Source organism: Bidens hawaiensis, unplaced genomic scaffold (genome assembly GCF_021521415.1).
Source record: "Bidens hawaiensis isolate Kalapana, Puna unplaced genomic scaffold, B.hawaiensis_p1.1 tig00029631_1, whole genome shotgun sequence".
NCBI classification, from domain to species: Eukaryota; Viridiplantae; Streptophyta; class Magnoliopsida; order Asterales; family Asteraceae; genus Bidens; species Bidens hawaiensis.
In genome coordinates, this window is record NW_027494911.1 from 117,287 (window position 1) to 140,340 (window position 23,054).

At 36.7% G+C, this 23,054-nt stretch overlaps 3 protein-coding genes and 1 pseudogene across 5 annotated transcripts; 2 read left to right on the forward strand and 2 right to left on the reverse strand.

Annotated features, from left to right (window-relative positions):
* Nucleotides 1-1,131: 1,131 nt before the first annotated feature.
* LOC143579197 (protein EIN6 ENHANCER-like) lies at nt 1,132-1,937 on the reverse strand. The gene is made up of 3 exons (XM_077062577.1): nt 1,591-1,937; nt 1,365-1,432; nt 1,132-1,272 (listed from the first exon to the last, which is right to left on the reverse strand). Exons 1-3 carry the CDS (start codon nt 1,763-1,765, stop codon nt 1,141-1,143), a joined length of 375 nt encoding a protein of 124 aa, XP_076918692.1. The 5' UTR covers nt 1,766-1,937; the 3' UTR covers nt 1,132-1,140.
* Nucleotides 1,938-3,563: 1,626 nt separating this feature from the next.
* Nucleotides 3,564-9,724, forward strand: LOC143579169 (uncharacterized). Of its 2 annotated transcripts, none has more exons than XM_077062553.1 (7): nt 3,564-3,863; nt 4,944-5,329; nt 5,419-5,604; nt 5,687-5,785; nt 5,866-5,937; nt 6,030-6,146; nt 8,392-9,724. In XM_077062553.1, the coding sequence occupies exons 1-7, from the start codon at nt 3,635-3,637 to the stop codon at nt 9,574-9,576; spliced, it is 2,274 nt and encodes a 757-aa protein (XP_076918668.1). In that variant the 5' UTR covers nt 3,564-3,634; the 3' UTR covers nt 9,577-9,724. The 2 variants fall into 2 exon arrangements, with proteins under 2 accessions (XP_076918668.1, XP_076918669.1); XM_077062554.1 differs by having other exon boundaries at nt 4,947-5,329; nt 8,392-9,723.
* A 3,933-nt stretch (nt 9,725-13,657) lies between these two features.
* Nucleotides 13,658-20,953, forward strand: LOC143579170 (CLP protease regulatory subunit CLPX3, mitochondrial-like). 2 transcript variants are annotated; one of them, XM_077062556.1, is made up of 15 exons: nt 13,658-14,251; nt 14,884-14,945; nt 15,665-15,762; nt 15,865-15,944; nt 16,264-16,314; nt 16,658-16,732; nt 16,809-16,886; nt 16,951-17,007; nt 18,204-18,274; nt 18,384-18,483; nt 19,701-19,805; nt 19,876-19,938; nt 19,988-20,110; nt 20,266-20,424; nt 20,641-20,953. In XM_077062556.1, exons 1-15 carry the CDS (start codon nt 13,709-13,711, stop codon nt 20,701-20,703), a joined length of 1,728 nt encoding a protein of 575 aa, XP_076918671.1. In that variant the 5' UTR covers nt 13,658-13,708; the 3' UTR covers nt 20,704-20,953. The 2 variants fall into 2 exon arrangements, with proteins under 2 accessions (XP_076918671.1, XP_076918670.1); XM_077062555.1 differs by having other exon boundaries at nt 20,266-20,953.
* Nucleotides 20,850-22,722, reverse strand: LOC143579172 (berberine bridge enzyme-like D-2 pseudogene; annotated as a pseudogene).
* Nucleotides 22,723-23,054: the final 332 nt, after the last annotated feature.

The following is a 23,054-nucleotide window of genomic DNA, read 5'->3' on the forward strand; positions in this document are numbered from 1 at the left end:
TTATTAGATGCACCATTTCCACCTTTGAAGAGTAATACAGTTGGGCTAAACATGTGTGTTGGAATAAATATAACATATGTGCTAAAATATAATGTCATATATAAATCTAAATCTGGTTTTAAATAGTGCTGCACCTTGGAACCGAATGGTTTCAGTTTGAATTCAGTTTTCATTTGAACAGGTATGAACCGAATATTGAACAGCCCAGCCAGGTGACCACACCGTCTAAACAATAACTCAAAAAAAGGTGAGCAAAAGGATATCTTCTATTGAGAAAAGGCTAGGATAAAAGAATGACGATAGATGATGCTACCAAAATCTATGTCGATGGATTAGAAACCGAGATGAGCAGAGTAGTGTTGGGGGTTTAGTTTAAACAATAGCAAGGCCCATCACGCAAAACAAGTAGTCATTAGTGAAGACTCGGGGTTTCCTATGACTGTTTAGATACAATGTTTTGACCCATACCCACATTTGTTAAAACTGGTTCTGACCGAACAAAATGTAACAATTTTTATAATATATCATCCTAACCCGAACCAAGGCGAGCAAGTTTTAAAAGGGTGTTGCCCGACCCGAACTCATCTTGTCAAGAACTCGTTCAGGCCTGTTACTCCCGCCCGACCCAGCCCCCCTGTTTTGCCAGATACATATGTGTTATGTAATTTATGTTGGCATTACAATTGGTGCTTATTTGTGTCACGCGGCGTAACAAATCAAAATGGATTTGTGTTAAATTAAATAGTCATTTAGAAACAGGTCAAACAGTTCCATGTTAGGTTATGTAGTGTTGGCCTGCTAATTTTTAAGGTTTGCTCATACTTTTTTTATTATAACCTATGCATTAAACAAAGTTCTTACTTTTTAACAAGTTTGCTTATATATTCATTTATTATTTCTTTTTTCGCAGTTAAAAAAAAGAGTTCTTAATGCACAATATGTATTGCAGCATATTTAGGAAGATACTGCAAAATAAGCTTTTCTTTCATTTGACTTAACTAAAAGTCAAACCGTTAAGAGATTTGATTATTTACGCAAACATAAAGAATTGAAACAGAAAGAATTTGTTCTTAAAATATTCAAGAAGTCATTCAAATAATCAAAACATCAGTTGAATGAACATACAAGATATTTAAGTAATTACTTGAGAACAACTGCTGCATTTCTAAGAGCAAGATATCTTTGCACATACTCATTGGGAAGTGATCTTATAAGCTTAAACACTTCGGTGTTTGCGTACCGCAGATGGGTCCTCGGGTCACTATAAGGTGCCTGCATTCAAAATCATAACAATTATTATTCACAACAGATAACTAATCTAATTCAGTTAGGGTTGTATTTCCAATATCCAATATTTAACCCACCTCAAATCCAGTTATATCACAAATCTGCTTCCGAGGGTGCATCGACGGTGGCGTCTCGATATTAACATCTACAGCATTATACAAACTCCAATTAAACACTAGTTCAAACAAAAAGATAACAAATTTCATAATAATAAACAATGCCTATAACGTGTTCGATGAAATGCCTAAAAGAAAAATCCGAAATTAGGGTCAGAAAACGAAATAATAAACAAATTGGACTCACAATTGGGTTCGTCAGGAGGGTAATTTTGGTAATTTTCAGCTTGTATGATCTGCTTGAGGTGTTTCCAATGTCTTCCTCTAGCTTGGCCTTTAGGGTATTTTTCGTGCATCTGAATCTTCTTGAAACGCATGTGGGTAGGTAAGATCATCTCTGATTCAATCACTTCTTGCTCCATCTGGATTTGATTGGATGCTATTCGAGTTCAATTTAAGAAATTTGGAAGGAATTTTGCAATGTAGAATTGGCAGTATAAACCCTAGATGGAGAACTCAATTGAATTGGGGGAAACTATAAAAAGAGTTAAATAAGATTGGGTTAATTAGTTTCGGGTTATTTTGGTTTCGGCTTTACTCGTTTTGGATTAATTGGAATTCGACTTTCTAAGTATAAGTTGGAATGCATACTTTATAATTTAACTTAACACGGTATTCATTAATGTCAAATATAGAGACTTAAAATCCGATATTTCGTTCAAACTCGTGTAGTAAACACATGTATTAACTTAAAAACGTAAAATAAAATAATCCCAAAGCCAAAGCGTATCAACCAATCGTGTAAACTAAAAAGAAAGTGTCAAATCGTTATGTTCACCGTGCTAAGTCACCTGACACGCATCAGAAACCAACGCCATATGCCACATGTAAGGACCAAATTGATTCAGTCACATGTACGTAGTGAATTGTTTAGGGTGTGGTAGTGGTCCACTACCACCTGGATTTTCATTTTTTTTACTTTATATCTTATTCTTTACTTTGTCTGAATAACATTTTGGCCTTCAATTTCTAAAGTTAACTTGTTGGGCACAAATTTTCTAAGATGTTACACCCTATAATACTTGTCATAACTGGGTATTCTGATTTCCTTATAAACTTCTCATTTCTTGAATTTTACGAGGGAAAGCGAATGTTTTTTTTTGTTGGATTTTGCGAAATTGAAGGTGTACCTTTAAGGTTTTTACAAAAATCAATAAACTTTGATAATTCCTCAAAACCAATAGAAAATGACGATATGTTTTTGTGGTGTTAACGCGGTGGAGGAGTACCATGATGGGTTGAAGACCAGTCATTTCATATATAAGTGTTTGAATTTTTGTGGATTGAGATTTTCATATCTCGGTCAATTTCAATTTTATGTGTTCTACAATATGTGTATGATCCCATTCTGATTAGTGGTTACCCTTTATTGGTTTGGTCTTGGTGTTTATCATAGTGATTAAATCCTTACATTAAATTGCTCTAAAGAATAAACTAATTATTCCAAAGTTACAAGTTTTATATTATTTATTTGAAAACTACGATAGTTTGCAACCACCGTTGTTTTACTTCCTTACTGAAAGTTTAATTCAACATCGGTATGGAGTTTATTTATGTAACGTGCCTGTTTGAGTCGTGTCATCAATTTCATTCTTGACAACACACCTTCTAGATCTAACAGTGTAACGTGAAGATCACCAAGACCATCTTAAAGATAACGGGGTTCGTCATGCAAAACAAGTAGTCCGATAGCCATATTTATCATGCAAAATAAGTGATGACTTGAAAGGGTTTCATGTGACACGACTCTTAACACACGAATGCATGTTTGTTCGAGGGAATGTTGTATGCCAGAGAGAATGAGTTATTAAAACAGAATTGAATGTTTAGCTCTCCGTCCAAAAAAGCTTACAATCCTTCACCAGTTGTCTTTAATGCAATTAATGCCCTCATTACGAGTCTTCTTAGCCGACAGAACATACCGCGTCATACGATTGCCCTGCAGTCATCTTTACCCGACGGGCCAACCCATCGGACTACACCCATCATGTCCTTTCCATAATGTTTAACCACCAAATGTTATTATTGGGTTGAGCCTTTGAGATTCGAATATCCCAATTGGGCCTATAATCATAACCCTACCCGACAGGCCATATCGTAAACCATTTTACCCAAGCCCGTGTGATATATAAACCAACGCCACCAAATATCCCAAACCAACAAGAATATCCATCCCGTTTCTCTGAAACCCTTATTGAAACCCTAATAACTCGGATCTACTCTTAACAACGATGGCGGACCAAGAGGTCATGGGCTCCGTAAGCTCTGCTCTATCCGATCACAAGCGCAAGCTCGACGATTTGGATAGTGAATCGTTCGAGCCGGTTGCCGCTGACTACAATGGCAATCCGCAATCGGTGGCTGACGGTGACCGTGATGCTGCTGCTGCTTCTGCTTCTGCTTCTGTTGAAGATTCTGACGTCAAACGGCCGCGTATTGATGACAAAAGCGATGCGTTTGGTATGTTTCATTTTTATTATTAAAATGTGGTATTTTATTTAGGTTTTGAATTGAAATACTTCATTTTGGAGAGGCTTGATACAAGTTGGATAGGTTAATTGTGGTAACTTGTTAAGGAATGGATAATGTGACTGACTGCACATTGTGTGTCAGCTTATTGTTGTTTGGTTTGTATGACAAGGGGGATCCAGGTTTAGATGTTTTCGTGCAATTAATTCGATTAAGAAATATATAAATTTTGTGAATGCTGAATTAAAATATGGAAAAATTGTGGAAATTTAAGCACTAACTAGTTTGGGTTAATAAGGTAGGTATTCATGTTGAATGATTTGCATGAAAGATATGGACGCATGGGTTTAAAATTCTTAATTTGTTAATTAAGTTAATTAAGAAATTGTATTTGTTAATAGCGAGAATAGCGTGCATTATATAGAAGTGGCACTTTCCTGCTATTTGATGCATTAATAGTGTGATTTAGTGATAATTAGTTTTTTTTTTCTAAAAATTTTTAATATAAAAATTTGAATTTTTAGACATTATAATGGATTAAACAGCAATAAGTTCCACCATAAAAAGTAAAACTTAATTTGTCTTTTTGTGAATGAAACCACTATTTTTTTTAAAAAAATATTTCTAATACCTTATCGTTAACATCAAATAGTGCCTGCCACTTCATTGCTATTGCTACGTGGCGTATAGGTAGGTTGCCGCTATTGACTGTTATCCACTAATCACTATGACAACTATGGAAGCATAGAGAAAATTTATAAATAAGGTTGGGACTTTAAGCACCGTTTGCGACTCTTTTGGTATCTTATTTCTTAAGGAAAGTTAACCAACCTATTTTAATACTCAGTTTACCATGTCTTGATGCGTACTTTGTGTTAATTAGTTAGTTATTCGTGTTCAATGGTTTGCATGCTTATCACACTGATATCATGGTATTAGATAACATCCTAAATCATAGTATATATCTCGTGTATTACATAACAGAAAGTAAACTTTGACATAATTGTTTCCACGTGAGTAAAGTTAATGTTGTTGATTAGGTGCTTAATATTAATTTTCTTTCTTTTTTAGCAGATGCTAATGATAATGGGCACCAGGAGGAGAAGATTGATGAACCAACAGATGTGATTAAGAACATCGAGTCAGAGGAGAATCAAGAAAAAGTCAACGAGCCTGTCGACGAAGTGAAGAAAGCATCTGTAACTGATGAGCCTTTGGATGCAATGAACAATGAATCTGTAGCTGATGAGCCGGTGATTAAAGAATCTGTAACTGATGAAACTTACGAAAAGGCCATCGAACAGGAAACTTCTGAGAATCTTGAAGATTCAGCTGAGGAGCATAAGGGATCAGGAGTAGAACAATTTGAACCAACTCTGGATGTTGGTTTTGGTTTTAAGGAGCAGTCTACATACACTGACCAAACTACACGTAAAATGGAGATTCCAAGTAATAAGGTAAGCTAATATTAATATTATCGTCATTAACTTGTCAAACTAGCCTTTTCACACTCTAAACGTGTTTCGCGGGTTGTTATTTAATGCAGGTTGGTGTTCTAATTGGCAAGGCTGGAGACACTATTCGAACATTGCAATTTAGCTCGGGTGCAAGGATTCAAATCACTCGGGATTCTGAGGCTGACCCTAATGCACCAACTAGGCCTGTGCAACTGTTAGGCACTATAGATAGTATAAACAAGGCTGAGAGACTTATAAAAGAAGTTATTGCCGAGGTTTAATAATCCGCAAAATAATTTTTTTTCTTGACTTGAAGTTGTATTTCTGTTTTTGTTGAAGTTAGGGTTTCATTTGCAGGCTGAGGTTGGTGGGTCCCCGTCTATGGCTGCTAGGGGATTTTCTGCTCATTCTTCTGGGATTGGTGAACAATTTCATATGCAAGTTCCAAATGAGAAGGTTTTGTTTGTTTGTTTGTTTATTAATGTTCTTTTAATCACTTTGTTTTATTTGTAACCCTTTGAGTTTGTTTTTGTTAGGTTGGTGTGATTATTGGCAAAGGTGGAGACAGTATCAAAAGTCTACAATCCCGATCTGGAGCACGCATTCAGGTAGTTAATGAGATGAGTATACATTTAAACATGCCAATATGCCGAGTACAAATGCAAATGAATTTAGTATTTTGATGTTTGCACATATGTAGTTGATTCCACAACATCTTCCTGAGGGTGACCAATCTAAAGAAAGAACCGTAAGAATCACTGGCGATAGGAAACAGATTGAGATGGCAAGGGAATTGATTATGGAAGTTATGGATCAGGTTTGTTCACATTCTTCATCTTTTACTTTAGTATCGTTACTGGTTGCATAATTTTACTAAATGTTGATTCTTGTTTTAGCTTTACTGATTACATTATAGTCGTTTTTAGTATATCAAGGGTTATTGATATTTGTTAAGGAGGGATATATTATTTTAGTCAAGATTTTCATACTCGTTTTGTAGAATTCGGTTAAGTTTGCAAATCTAGTTTCTATAACTGCTAGGTTCTAGTTTTCTCTAATGTATGTAATCTTCATGTGCTCTTGTTAATATTTACTTTTTGATACTTTCTGAAGCTGTACATCAACTGTTCTAATTAAATCAAATCTCAATTTTTATCTATGTAATACTACAGGATCTTTAGGTTAGGATTTTCATAAACCATGGTTTACCATGATATGGTTCTCATCTCTTGTATAAACGCACTAGTAATCTATATTAGCATTAAAATAATGATGTGGCTTGTTTAGGTGAGGTACCGCTGTATATTGAATATATATTCTCATTTCTTGTATTAGCTAACACACTAATAATCTATATTAGCATGAAAATAATGATGTGGCTTCTTTAGGTGAGGTGCCGTCGTATATTGAAATATATATATTTATATAGCACTACAGGTTTCTGAATTTATGGGCATGTTGACATTAAGTTGGTAATTCTATAATTTTTTTTTAATTTTAGATGTTGGTAACTTAGCAACAGATTTTTTTGTAGTTTTTGCCGTTGGCTCTGTAGTGACTCTTTGTTGAGTATCAAGCAGTCTGTTATTGTTGTCTGTCTAATTGTAGTTATATGGTTAACCGTTGATATGTTTTGCTGAATATGTGGCACTTTCTGCTAAATGTGAAAGGATCTTAGATGGCCATATGATAATAAGGTGGGAGCCGAGTGTTTACAACAAGATGATACATGAATGATGCCATGGTGACATAAATGAGATGTGAATTTTAAAGTATCGATTTTTTTTTCCGAATTGGTTGGTGTTAAAAATGCAGATTTCACACTGGGTGAGCATTGCTTTCTTGGTGTAGCAAAGGTATCTATCACGCAGGTTTTGAAGGAAGTTAATAGTTGGTAAGATCGCTTCGAGCCTCCAAAGATCATCCATAATAATAGTGTTAGTAAAGGACTTTTTTATGCCAACTACCAAGTCTTCCGTGATCAGATATAATATGGTTGGAAGAAAATATCTTGCCTTGATAATATTTATCATTTTTTCTTGCGACATGACGTTAGCTTGCTTGTATCTACAACATAGGAGAATTTAGAGAAACCAGTCTCTTGTTTTCAGACCTATATTTTTTTTGTTTTGATCCAAGCCTAACTGACATCTGACCAACTTATTCAGTCATAGTTGACTTTTACTGTTTTCTTAACAGCATGCCTGTTATTTTGTTGTTGATGATCTACAGTCTGAAGGTTTGTTCGACTCTATATGAATTTTCACTTAAGAAGAACATAAAAACATAAATCTTTGTAGTTGTTTTACTGTTCTTACATCCGCTGCTGCGATTTTACTCTTGATTATTTCTTATCTTTGGAGTTGATATATCTAAATTTTTTATGCATTTCTTAGTCACTCTGCATCATTTTAATCTGTACGGTCTATCTCCAAATACTCTGCTAGCTTTTGTTTTTTAATAAGTGCTAAACAATGTGTATATAGGCTCACGTTTATCGCATAACCAAATTTTGTGGAGAACCATGATAACCTCATAAGTACTTGTAGACAATGTTCACGAGGTATAATTGGCTAGAGAAAGAGTGGATTTTGTGGTTATATAACCGCCTTACAAGTTTTGTGTTGTAGCTAAAGCAATAAGGCATGCATTTATGTGGCTCAGAGTTGTCTCTTTAAGTTTGGGTATTTATTGAACACTGATAAGTTTAATTGGACTTATGACCGACTGACTGTGCAGATCGGTCTTGTTTTCCTTATAATTGCTTGTAGGGATGATTGTGTATAGATTATAGAATTGGTGATTGTTGTTTGACTTAGTTTGACTGAAATGTGAAGAACAAATATTCTATAGCAGCTATTAGTTGACTGAATGACATACGCGTATTTACCATCATTTGTATTATTTGGTTAAACTCATTTATTATGTTGCCACACATTATATTTTAATGCTTATTGTTCAATTTTGTTATTCAATCTTTATTTGTGAATATAGTTTTTATTTTTCATGTATGAAATTAATTTGTATTTTTCTCTGTTGTTTTTGTGAACTTTTCATTTCAGCCTGTACGATCGGGACCATCAGGCGGTAATAATCAGCAAAACTTCCGTCCACGTGGATCTGGTGCCTCTAACTGGGGACTGAGAGGTGGCCAACCATCACAGTCAACCGGGTATAACAATTATCCACCCCGAGGCGTGTATTCATCTCAAAACCCACCATATTCATATCAGGGCTACGGGCATTATCCACCTCAGCAACCACCACCAAGAAACAATTATGGTTGGGATCAAAGACCACCAATTAACAAACCAGGCCCACCAGATCAGACCGGTTATGACTACTATCAAGGCGGCCATATGGGGGCACCATCTCCGCAACCACCACCTATGAATTCTCACGCTCCTGGTCCTGGTCCTGCCATGGGTGGCCCACCACCTTACAATTACGGACCGCCTCATGGTCCGGATTACGGTCAACAGCCAGGTTCGTATCCACAAACAGCACCATATGGTCAAGGTTATGGTGAACCCAGGTTTGACCACGGACCCGGACAACATTCGTACAGTGGTCAAAGGAGTCAACCGCCAGCTTACCCTCAAGGTGGACCTGCCACTCATCCAGGGTATGGTCAACCACAAGCATACAACATGCCACCTCAACAACCATATGGTCCACCTTACGGTCAACCACCTCGGCCACAACCGTACCCTGCATCTAGTGGACCAGCGCAGCAAGGCTATCCTCAGTATGGTCCCGCTCCGGTAAATGACGGGTATGGACAGCAGGCAGCACCTGGTGGTTATGGTCAACAAGGTGGTCAACCCGTTTCTGGGTATGGTGGACCACAAGCGGCACCTGGTTATGGTCAACCAGCACCTGCTGGTGGTTATGGTCAGTACCCTTCTACACAACCTGGTTACAATAATGAACAAGCAGGTCCAAACAGTGGCGGTTATGGTTATCAAGGTGCAGCGGATCCGGCTTATAGTGGTGGTCCGGGAATGGCAGGGTATGGTGCACCACCGCCTGTTCAGCCTGCTTATTCTCAACCAGCTCCGGTTCCTGCTTTAGCTTCGGCTCCTGTTCAGGCTCCGGTTCAGTCCGGGTATGATCAATCAGCCCCACAAACAGGTGGTTATGCGGCTCCACAGGTTCAGCCACAGCCGCAGCCACAGCCACAGCCACAGCCGCAGCCAGGTTATGGTCAGTATGATAATAATCAGATGTATGCAGGCCACCGTTGATTGAAGGAGGTGCGGTTCTTATGTTACATCATTGGTTGTATTAGTGCGGATCTTTGTTAGGATTTTGTTGAATCGGATGTTTTAAATGCGGATTTTTGTAAGTTTATGATACGATGCTTTTAGAGACGTTTTAAGCTATGGTTGCTTCATGTCTTGTGGCATTGCTATGTCAAGACTTTATGGGTTTGGATGGCCATTAAAAAAAACTTTGAATGAGTTTTAAAAATCAGTTTTTAACTCAACTTTTTATGTATCAACTAGTCTTTCACATTTTTTATAATCACTGTCTTACAGTTTCACCCTACGTTCGAGGTGATTTTAAGATTTTTTCAAGTTCTTAAATTCTCTCAGCCTGAGTTGACTGGCATACAGATATGTGAATAGATCTGCAAATGCAGTACATTGGGTTTGTTCTTATTTATTTTGTTATTGCTTTATTATTTTATAACGTTTATTATTTTATAGGGTGATTTTTTTTAATAAAATATTTTAGAAAGTGAACTTTAGGCAAACATTAAGATAGGGCTGTTCAGAAAGCTTGAAGCTCGGACTCGTGGCTCTCTCGATAAAAGCTCGAATAAAATTAGCTAAAAAACTTGATTTGAAACATTCTGAGCTGAGTTGGCTCATTTTTGTAACCGAGCCAAAATTGACCTAGGCACAGCTCGATCATGGCTTGGCTTGTTGGCTCAATTTCAATTACGTTTAACTTCAAAATCGAGCTAGAGCCTTAGCTAAGTTGCCTCTTTTAATTTCGAGCCCGAGCTCTAAACCACTTTGGCTCGACTCGGGTTTGAGTCGTGAACAACCCTACATGAAGAGTTCGTTGAAACTATTAAATAACAATACAAGTAATAACAACAAAATATTGTATATAAAAAGTTGAAAAACATGAAAGAAGTATTGGTCAACAGGTCTTGCGTTAACCAATGAGACCTACTAACTCAATTGAAAAGTTCAAATCCGTCACTAATAAAGAGAGACGTATAGCCAAAGCTAACATAGTCTTAAGTAGTCTATAAACATTTTTAAAGACCTAAACAAGTTAAAAGTAAATATATAATATAAAAACATGTAATCCGCGAGGTACATATTGGAAAAGTACACTTTACAAATTTTGGAGTCGTTTAACATGTGTGATTTATAACTAACTTTTTAGGAAAAATTTTTTTTGAACATAAACTAAAACATGAATCCACCTATTCATATTTAAGATAAAATCATTCTAGTATATAATGTGATTATCAACTTAATGATAAATAGTTTTTTTAACACTTCAAATTCATCTTAAGTTGCACTTGTAAAGATTTGACTCGATACCATAATTGTGAAACAAACACCATACCGCTAGATATTTAGTTGATCGAATGAGCTGGTTTATTATTATTTGAGTTTAAAATGGAATAAAAATGTTCATATAAAAACATACCCATCTAGCTACTTATTGTTGACTTTACTTATTATTATTTTTTTTAATTTTTTTTTTCTGTAATTATTGGCTCCTTTTATATTTCATAAAAACATCCAAACGATCTACAATGAAGTGGCAGGTAAGCGGGCAACAAGCTGCGTCGCAAACGCCTTTTGGATAGCAAACCCAATCCGACTAAAAACAAAGTTTTGATTCTTATGGGCTGATACGTTACTATACACAACTTTCTGAACCCTATTCAAAAGGTCCACGGCATCCGAAGCTAAGAAACCAAAAGTGTCAAAGGCGAAGGGGATAAGCACGTGTTGATTCTCCAAACAAGCTCTCTCGTGTTTAGCAACCTTGGCCGATGCCGCCTTCAATGCTGCTTGGCCTGCTACAAATCCAGTGTCCCTAATCCCAACAAGAGGGGACACTCCTGTGAGGTCGACACAAGCGTGTTTTCCCCCTACCCACCCAAAAACAAGTATATCGGCCGGTCGTAATGTAGATCTTCCTTCTTGAGGATCCGTAAGAAAGTTTACGGGGGCTTCCTTTTTAGCCGAAATTTCCGCTCGTTTAAGAACATCGCATAGAACATCCCTCACCAAATCATGCATGTACTTAAACCCAGGAAACTCTTTGCAGTGAACCGCATGCTCGCCAAAAGAATCCAAACAAACCTTATGGCAAACCGGGCACGGCTCATCTACCGGAAACAAAGGGATCATTAACCGATACTTCAGGATGGCCCGGTACTACAAAGCCGACATATGTTGGCCCAATCCTTCAATAGGGAGAACACTTAAGAAATCTTGAGCCCGAGGATCCTGAAGACACTCAAACACCGCTTTCTGACGAGGGGATAAATCAAACTTCATTTCCAAACTCTTGATGATTCCACTATAAAGGGCACTCGCCAAAGCATGTTGGGCTTTAGGGGGGCGGTGTCTTTATTAGAGAAACCGCTAATGTCAAAATCGGGAAGTGAAATGTGCAACCGATCTATCGCACTCCCATAATCGGAGTCAAACCCATCAATACCACAACCTCGAAGAATGTGGTCTTGTAATTCCCAAGATTGCGCCCTCGAGGCCACAAACGCATAAGTAGAAACGTCTGAAGTTGAACATAAACCCAAACCTTCAAAACGAGTCGGAAGTGATGCCAACCTCCATTGAAAATCTCCAAAGAAAGGACCACCACAAACCACGATGTCCTCAATCGCCCCCCGAAGACCATTGTCAAACACAGAAACTGCTTCCCCTACATACACAGGTTGACACTTATTTATGTTGACATATAAAACTTAATCTTTACAAAACACTAAAACAAAGAAATATAGAGGAATAATATATATGTAAAATCTTCTTAAAAAAGTTAAAACAATAAAATAAGACAGCGGAAGGAATCAAATATATTATATATTCATCAAATAAGTAGGATTGAAGTAGATTGATAGTTTTGACTTCTATTCTCTCCCAACCTCGCCCTCTTTGTAAGCAATCCTAATGTCAAGTGCTTATAGGAGAAGACAGAGGATTGAATGATTGATATCATTTTCTTTTATTTGGTTAACCATAAACAATAAATAGAACTAGGAGCCAAAACCTCTATTTTCCAACATGTTCTCAAATCAAACCATGGGCTAAAGGTATATATCTCATCATGTCAAACTCGGTTGAGTAAGTCGAGTTTGACCAGTGTACCTAGTTTATATTGAATTGTGCACATTATAGAATGCATAAAATCCATAAATAAGTTGTTAAAATCCGATGATGCGAGAACGGAAGCATTCAAATGATTCAAACTCGACTCATATTTAAAAGCTTAAAAAAAACCTCCAATGTCTATAATATATAAGAAATCAATAATAAGCAGACTAAACAAAACAATAATTCCCCATGGCATTTAAAGTCCTACCTTAGAGATAAGAACCAAAAAGCAAAAAATGATAAATCCTAAAAACTAAGAATAACTTAAAATTCAATAAAAAAAGATATATTCAAATTGAAACTTGTAGATATCTATAAGAAATGCAACCCTAATTTGTTAGGCCATTTGTAATAAAAGGTCACAATCCCTTGTAGCGCCCCAAACATCGACCCTGAGGCGCTATGGAGTTCAAAACAGTCTTCGACGCTTCACCATAGTGCCCATATGTTTGTTGAGCAGGGTGTGACCACTACATATAACCCTAGACAACCCACAACATAAGAGAGCATGATTTCTCTCCTTAGGCATAGAAAAGTTAGGGGATTTACAAGGTGTCGATTCCTCCTGGTACGTGTTGGTGTTAACCTCGAGCGTCAAACTAACGGTGGACAGTTGAAACCCTGAGATATAGAAACACCTTCACTATATTAAAAACAAAAAGAAATATATATATATAAAAAGGAGTAAGTTTGTGCATTCACTAAAACACAGAAACAGAGCAGGAAGAGTGATTCCATTCTTCTTCTTCTTCTTCTTCTTCTTCTTCTTCCAGGTGGTTACAAATACTCATTTTCTGCTTCAATTATTTATTTGACTAGAATAATGTCTGGGTTATGGAGATGCAAGCGATTACTTACAACAAGATTATCTTCATTTCTTAAATTAATCGCCGGAATTTATGATACTCCGTATCCGTATACTCACCGGAAGTTGTTAATTGGGTTGCAAGCTAGGTACAACTGGGACCATGCTGGTGCTGGTGGGTTTGATAATAATAATAATGGGATGGTAATAAGGAGGATTAAGGCGGAAGCTAATTGCCCTCGTTGTTGCAATTGCAAACCCATCATCGATCTTGTTTTCTCCGATAACCGACTCGTTGGTCCACCGAGTTCTTTCGATGAGGATACCGAAGAGGGTAATCAGCAGCCGGTGAGATTATGCCCAAATTGTAAGTCTGCTTATTATTTCAGGAAGTATAATAATATGGCTCCTCTTCAGGGTAGTTTTATTGAAATAGGTAAGCTTAGGTATAATAATAATAATGATGATAGTAAGGATTATAAACATATTAATGGTGAAGATGATTGTGGTGCTGACTCACGGCCGCCTTCAAGTGATGTACTTGCTGTGAATGCTCCACCTGGCCCACCTTTTGCGCATGGGGTTAATGTTGCTCGTGCCGGTGTCGGTGATGGTATTGGTGGTGGTGGTGGAGAGAAGAATGGTGATTGGGGCGGGTCGAATTTGGGGAAAAATTTGCCTACGCCGAAGGAGATTTTCGAGGGGCTTGATAAGTTTGTTATTGGTCAAACCCGGGCAAAAAAGGTTGCAACTTTATCCCTTTTCATGATGATACTAGCATACTAGTAAATTGGTGTATGTGAATTTGATTTTCATGTCATGTGCATTGCACCAAATTGGTAGTTCTTAGAGGGTATTGGGAATTACTTATCAAACTACTTCTAGGCTGTTCGCTATCTCTGTAAGTGAACTCATAAGTCTGATAATGTTTTTTAAAGTTTGCTGATGCGGCAAGCGGATTTCATAGAGTTTTTCACCAAACTTAGCTCGTCGCTTGCAATTTTTCAACAAACTCTACGGAGTTTGCTTGACACGCAAGCGGACTTTCTGAGTTCAGTTACAGGGGTAAACTGCCTAGCAGTACCGGTCTTGTTCTTAAACCACTTACTTTCACAAAGATATCCACTGCTTATCTGATTATTTGCAAGCTAGATAAGCTGTTTGGAATAAATAGTTTGAAGTTGCTTATTCCAAACTTTATCATTTTAGTTCTTGGAGGTGGTTTATGTATTTATTTATTTATTTAAATTTGAAAAAAACGAGGCTTCTTTTTCATATCTTCTGTGCCACTAAGGAATAATGGGTTAAAATGTTTAGATGTGAGATTGATTTTATGGCAATATGACTTGATTCAACGTTTTGAATTTTATGTTCAGGTGCTTTCTGTGGCTGTATATAACCATTACAAAAGGATATATCATGCGTCATTGCAGAAAGGGTTAGCCACCATACATCTTTTTAGTCAGACATACAGTTTAGTCTAAACTTTGCCTTAGTCTTCGATCCCCTTGGCGTATAGATATACTTGCTATACTGTACTTGTAGGGGTGTTAATGAGACGAGCCAAGCTTGACCAGGCTCGAGCTCGGCTCGTGAGTGGATTTTTCAAGCTCAAGCTCAGCTCGTTTATTATTTGTCAGTTAATTTATATAGATTTTTGATTATTTTTGTATATTTTGAGAAAAACCTGAATGAGAGCCTAAGCTCGACTCGAGCTCGTTTGCTAAACAAGCTAAAGCTCAGCTGTGCAATGTGAAATTATTGCCCAAAAGTCCAAAAGAGTTAAAATTTAAAAATATACTAGGCTCACTAAGGCTCGACGAGCCTAAACGATCTTCCTATACAAAGCTCGATAACTAAATGAGCTTTATTTGAGGTTTGGGCTTGCTATCGGCTCGGCTCGGCTCATTTGCACACTTGTAAAAAAAAGAGTTTTTTGGAGCAGCCTCTCCATTCCTTGTGATAGAGGAAAGGCTTTTCTTCGTCCTACTCTCCCCAGATCCTACGAGTAGCTCTTCTATGAGTGGGATTTTACTGGGTGCATCTGTTTGTTTGTTTATAATCATGCATACGGTTTAGCTGGCGGTATAAAGTTGTTATTACATGCGCATTTTTGGAATTACATATGCTGATATGAAATTATGTATGCCAACTTAGGTCAGGAGTAGAAACAGGAAGTGATAGGACGGAAGATGATGACGAAAATGTAGAGTTAGAGAAAAGCAATGTACTATTAATGGGCCCAACTGGCTCCGGTATCATGAGGCTTCATCTCTCTCTTTTTAATTTTATTACGTATCAGGTTTTCTTGGGTTGTTTGGATAGCTGATTATTTTGATTTGACTTTTGGAAAACAGGAAAGACATTACTTGCAAAGACCCTTGCTCGTTTTGTTAATGTTCCATTTGTCATCGCAGATGCAACGACATTAACACAGGTAAGTCAGATATATTATCTCGCTTACCGGTCTGCTTAATTCTGTTTTCAGTATTATTGATAATATGTTTATCCAAATATAGTAAAATCATCAGAGGCAAAATATGTTTATCCAAATATAAAAATTGATTACTGCGACTATTATATAATAACTCCAAAACCCAAATCCATACACCCTTATACATGTCACATTATACACCCTTAAATGGTATCATGTTGCGTAATGCATGATTTGAAACTCTTCTGAATGCTTTAGTTAGTTTAATAGTTTGTGTTTGTATCTATCAGAATTTACCAACTTTTTTATTATTATTCTGCAGGCTGGTTATGTTGGTGAAGACGTTGAATCTATATTACATAAGCTACTTACGGTATAGTTATTCTTTTATCGTCTAATAAATCATAATAATTTCCTTCTTTTGTGCACCCTAATCAAATTATTCCAAAATCTTTCATTATGCATTATTTATGTTTTCAAGTTTTTCCTCTTTATGTAATTTGGTCACTAGCTCTTCGTAACAAGTAATAACAACATAAGTGTGAGTTTGACTTTCGAAGTCAAAGTGTATATTCTTTTTTCAAGTTATTATCTGTTTCTGCATCTATGGATTTTATGTTTACCCATTTGGATGTTATGGTGTTTTTCCTATTTCGTCATTAGCATAATATAATCTAATAGTGAAGTTAACATTTTGAGTTTAAATTTGTACAAAGGTTGCTGACTTCAATGTTCAAGCAGCGCAACAAGGGATTGTTTACATTGATGAAGTTGATAAGATAACCAAAAAGGTTATTTAATTTTCTCTATAACTATGTCCTTAATTACTTTTATATATTTTGTAACTTCTTTTTAATATTTTTACAGGCTGAGAGCCAAAACATTAGCAGGGATGTTTCTGGTGAGGGTGTTCAACAAGCTCTACTTAAAATGCTTGAAGGAACAGTAAGTGGTTTTACCTTTATACCCCTGAAAAAATGGCATTCAATCAATATTATATACTTTGCAGATAGTGAATGTGCCTGAAAAGGGGCCCCGGAAGCATCCGAGAGGCGAAAACATTCAGGTATTCCATGAATGATTATTTTTATAAATAGTTAGTCGGTTACTTATGATTACAAAGACAATGTTACAAAAATAATATGGTTCTTAGAATAAAATGATTCAGGAGGTTAGTTATATCATGTATGCAATAAAGTTTAGAACTTTTACTTTAGGTGACTTTCAATCTGTTTAAGGGTTGTAAACGAACCGAACGAACATGAACGGAGCATGTTCGTGTTAGTTTGTTTAACTTTAACCAAACAAACGAGCAAACTCGAACAACTAAACAAACGGGCTTTTATTGTTAGTGTTCGTTCATTAAGAAAATGAACATGTTTGTGTTCTTATATGTTCGTTAGTTAACGAACTATTCACGAACGAACATAGCTTAGCTAAAACTAGTTTAAAGTAAATGTGAAGAACATTGTGTTGGGCATAAAAAGTTATTAAACTAGACTAATTTGTAATTGGCCAAAAAGTTTTAAATGAATATATTAACGAATGCTAACAAACGAACGTAAACGGACGAATTTACATGAATGAACGTAAAAGAATGTTCACGACCATAAATGAATGATGGAGAGATGTGTTCATGTTTGTTCATTTAACTAAATGAACAAATTTTTTGTTCATGTTCGTTCGTTTATTAAACAGAAGAACTTCCCGCCGAACAGTTCATGATTTGCTATTGAATGTTTGGCTCGTTTACAGGCTTCATGTTCAACCTATATGACCTGTTCTCCGTAATTCCGTTTTAATATTCTTTTTATTGGGTCACTTTCTTATATACCCCTGAAAACTTGCATAATATCACAAATACCCAACCAAAAAGTTTATATCAAATATACTCATTCAAAATACTTATTACTTAACATTTCATATTTACCCACTTCATCAAATAAAATTTATATGATGACGATTATGCCCTTCTTTTCCCCCTTACACTCCAAACTCTGATTTCCTAATGCAAGTTTTAAGGAAAGGGTATATATATCATAAATATGAAAATAGGTATATCTGGTATAATGATTTTTTGTTAACTAAACTTGATATTATACCAAGTTTTGAAGCGGGATGTATGAAATTATCCCTTTTTTATTTCATTATTTGACCTGTTTGATATAAAACACAACCCATATCGACCATTTATAAATTACAAGTAAATGGATCAAAATTATCAGCTTGATGTAGAAGTTATTAACCATAATGAACTTGCAGATAGATACAAAAGACATTCTTTTCATTTGTGGTGGAGCATTTATCGATTTGGATAAAACCATATCCGAGAGGTGATTACTGGTTTATTTCGTATATTATTTTTATAATTAATTGGGCTCAAAACTCAAAAGTGAATTCCATTTTATAAATTGTTTTGTGTGAAATTTATGTTTATATCAGACGACAAGATTCTTCAATCGGTTTTGGAGCACCCGTTCGTGCTAATATGAGAAGTGATAGAGTGACTAATGCTGCAGTGACATCATCTTTACTTGAATCCGTAAATAAATATCATTATTATTTGAATATCAAGTGTTTACATTTCTGTTATTGGTACGGATTAAAATGGTTCGGGCCTTTTTTGGTTGACCTGAAAGGCCAACACCCTCTTTGCCCTTGTTCTTTCTTTTCAGAAATCAATCAATCAATCATGCCCAGTAAAATCCCACCGACAGCAAAGCTATAAGTAGGGTCTGGGGAGGGTGGGATGTAGGCACACCGTACCTTTATCCAAAGGAATAAAGAGGTGGCTTCCAGAGAGACCCTCGGCTCTAAGTACATGTGTATGAAGCAAAATAAAGGAAATCAAAGTTTAACAGTTATATAAAAACTACTACTAATTATAATAATATTAATAATAAGATCACATTTTAACAGCTATATAAAAGCTAATAATAATTATAATAATAATAATAATAATAATAATAATAATAATATATGTAAGGAAAATACCATTATGGTATGTGACCTAAATAAGTTAAGTTTAAGCCCTAAGGTATTCAATTCTCTCTAAAAATCCTTAACTTTAATTCTACTTCTCCACGAATTCCTATCATCAACGATGTCCTCGGAGAGGTTTAGGTCTATCAAATCATGCCTAATCCTCTCATCCCAAGTCAATTTCGGTCGTCCTCTACCCCTCCTCCCCTCTATAGTAATGTTTTCTACGGATCTAACAGGATTTGTCGTCTGTCTTCTCTTTACATGTCCAAACCATCTCAATCTCCCATCTCTTATCTTGTCTGCTATGTTCGCCACCCCTAATCTCTCGCGAAACACAACGTTTCTTATTCGGTCTAGCCTTGTGTGCCCACACATCCAACGTAGCATTCTCATTTCTGCTACCTCCATCTTCCGCACTTGTACCTTCTTGATGGCCCAACAATCTTTTCAGAAATAGTTGGTGGAATTATTTACATGGATAGTCCCTGTGGAATAATCTTTAGAATGTGGTCTAAAACTGTAATTTCTCCAAGTCAGGGACCAAAACTATAATATGGACAAAGTGCAGGGACCATTCGTGTAATTATTTCTAGTTAACGTCGAATATGATTATAAAAAAGTACATTATTTATAAATGTGATTTAGGAGATATTGTGCATAATAACACACTTTGGCGACTTTCAGCCCATTCCCTTTTAATCTCGTTTTTTCTCATCTTACTCGTGTGACCCGTTAGAGATCCAATACAAACTGATTATTTCGGTTCAACTTCAGGTTGAAAGTAGTGATCTTATTGCATATGGACTTATTCCTGAGTTTATAGGACGGTTTCCTATTTTACTTAGTTTATCGGCTCTTACTGAGGATCAACTTGTTCAAGTAAGTTTGTCACTAAAATTTTGTTTTTTGAAGTATTAATTAATTAGTTGTTTCATTTACTTCTGTGTAGATCCTCATGGAACCAAAGTACGCTCTCGGTAAGCAGTATAAGAAGCTATTTCAGATGAACAATGTAAGTATTCTATCAGGTCAGGGGGGTTGTAATTTTTTTCTTTTCACAGGTGAAACTACATTTCACAGAAAAGGCCTTAAGGTTAATTGCTCAAAAAGCAATGGTTAAGAACACGGGTGCTCGAGGGTTAAGAGCCATACTCGAAACGCTTCTAACCGACTCTATGTACGAGGTACATTGCTTAACACTCGTTCAGTTTCATGAAAATTGTAAAAAACTATATTTTTTAACCTTTTGTACAATCTCATGAAAGCTAGAACATTTCAAGTTTACGGAAAATAACAAGTCAAAATGACCTTTTTGCCCTCCATGATATTTTGGGTCCAGATTCCAGATATTAAGACGGGAAATGATCGAGTAGAAGCAGTGGTGATCGATGAGGAGTCGGTTGGGTCAGTTGCTAAACCGGGATGCGGGGGAAAGATTCTCCGTGGTGATGGTGCATTAGATGATTATCTTGCAAAGACCAAGTGTGAGGAACAAGAGGTAAGAACTTTGACTTTTCGAGATCGAACAAGTCAGTTTCATCTTCAAATTGATTTAAATTTTAACCTTTTAACACAAATATTTAACATTGATTAATGTTTTCTATAACCAGTGTACCATTTAGAAAATTTTCATACCAAAATTGTCTCTGGAGACTGTTGTGACCCGAGTCAACAAGTGTAAGGTTTGACCTGCTTTATTGTTCATGTTTTGCAGGAACCAGAAAGTCAACTGTTGGAAGGTGAAGAAGATGTCTCATCAAAAGCCATGAGCATGTAAAGATTACACGCGTATTGTTTGATTACATTGTAAAAACCGCTTCATAAAGTGATGTAAATTATGTCAATGTAGCACATAATAGCATTTGATTCGGGTCAAATTGATAGATAGTAAATACATAATGTTGAATCTGTACCGAAAACTGAAACTGTAACGTATATTGTTAATTACTTTCACACATTTTTACACATTAAAAGACGAATAAACAATTTGATTCATACAACTTCGTATATTACTCGCTCAACCTACTTCCATTTTGATTCTCGTACTTCAGAGACATTGGAGGAATACTTTGTTGATGTCTGAAAACGTTAAACGGATCAATCTTTGTCTTTGCTTTCATCAACCGATCGTAGTTGTTACCGAAGTACATCTCACCCCATTCCCGACCCATCTCGACCACATTATCATTTGAGTCAACCCTAGTTTTGACCCAATCCATCACTCCCAGATCAACATCTATGTAATTAACATACGCGGCTCGTGGGTTCTGTGACACGTAAGGTGCCATGGACCCATGAAAGTCGCGTATCCAAGCTATAAAATCATCAACTTTATCATTATCGGTATCTTTCCATTCTATTAAATACTGAATGCCGAAAAGATTCCCTTTCCTGTGAGGAAAGGGAATCGAATCACTATTTATAGATCCCATTATTCCACCGTATGGATCCAAAATAACGTACCCTTTCGGTTGCTTTTCAAGTATGTCAAGCATGGTGTTTAAACCGAGTGTCGGCATCAGTTTTTGAACGTAATCGGATTTGGCCTTATAGTAGAGTTTATCTTGTAATAATCGGTTTTTCAAGTCGGAAACCGAGCTTTGGTCTCCGAGACCCGAGAAAAAAAGAACCGACTCTATCCAACTCATTTCTTTACAGTTGTTTTCGGTTATTTTAAGCTCGGGGAAGTTTTGATTCATGATCGGGAACGCCTTTGCTTTCGGTCCCAAATAGAGCCCTTTGAATGTCGCGGATAAACCGGGCTTGTTTTTCCGTTCAGGTAAACCAGCACCGACGAAAGACGATATATAAAAGTCGCTAGGCAATGTAGGCGCAACGTGTTGCCATTTGTTTACTATATCAGCCACCTGTTCTTTCGTGCCTGATCTAGACACGATAAAACAAGTGACCGTGTCTGGTATGCTTGATAATTTTAAATTCCAAGCGTACACGATTCCCCATACCCCACCACCACCACCTCGTATAGCCCAAAAAACATCCTCCCCCATTGCGGCTCGGTTTAGTAACTCCCCGTCAGCAGTAACTAAAACCGCGTCGACTACATTATCGGCTGCCAAGCCATGCTTCCGTGATAATAACCCGAACCCCCCACCCGAGATGTGACCGCCCACCCCGACACTCGGGCATGACCCGGCTGAGAAACCATGGACACTACTAGACTCGGCTATCGCGTGGTAGGTCTGACCAAGTGTTGCACCGCCTTCAACCCACGCGGTACCCGAGTCCACATCCACTGAAACACGGTCAAGTCTGGTCAAGTCTATCACTACAAAGGGACATCCGTCAGTGGCTACAAAAGATGTCCCTTCGTAGCTGTGACCGCCAGACCGGACCCTGATTTCTAGGGCCCACCGTCTTGCACTAATAACCGTATTCGCCAGCTGTTCTTTTGTTTCTGGGAACACGATAACACCCGGTTTTGGTACCGATGGACCCGAAAATCTAAGGTTTTGAATTGAGAGATTAAGAAGCTGATAATAAACAGATGGCGGTGAGTCATTATTTGAGTTCAAAAGAGTTGAGAAGTTATGAACACCAAAGAGAGTTAAACACGAAGTAAAACCTCGTATTTGATCATCGTGTTCGTGTTCGAATGAAGATACAAAACCAGACATGGTGATTATATTCAAAAGATTAAAGATTATATCCCACAAACTAAAGTTTGAATATGAGAGGTGTTAATGAGAAGGTATAGCTAGGGAGATTAAGGTTAATAATTTATAATGAACGATGGTGAGTGTAAGGAGAAGACAAACAGAGGGATTTAATGAAGAAACTAATCTAATTAACGTACGTACGCCGGCCGCCATTTTCTTATTCTTACAACAACTTAATTAATGGTGTTGCATGCAGACAAATGAGGCTTCTGTGATAATATATTAATGTTATAAGATGAGAATGAGATAGAAATTAAAGTGGATGTTGATTTAACTTTCCTAAAGTACTACTGTATGTTTTTAGAGGTCAAATCAGATGCATTTATGTTCAAGATAGATTTTGACATGGAAGTGGTATATTCTAGTTCTGAACTGTTCAGTTTTAACACGTAACATGCATGTGTCTTTCAACAACGTATGATTTGGGGACTTCATATTGACGAGTACCGAC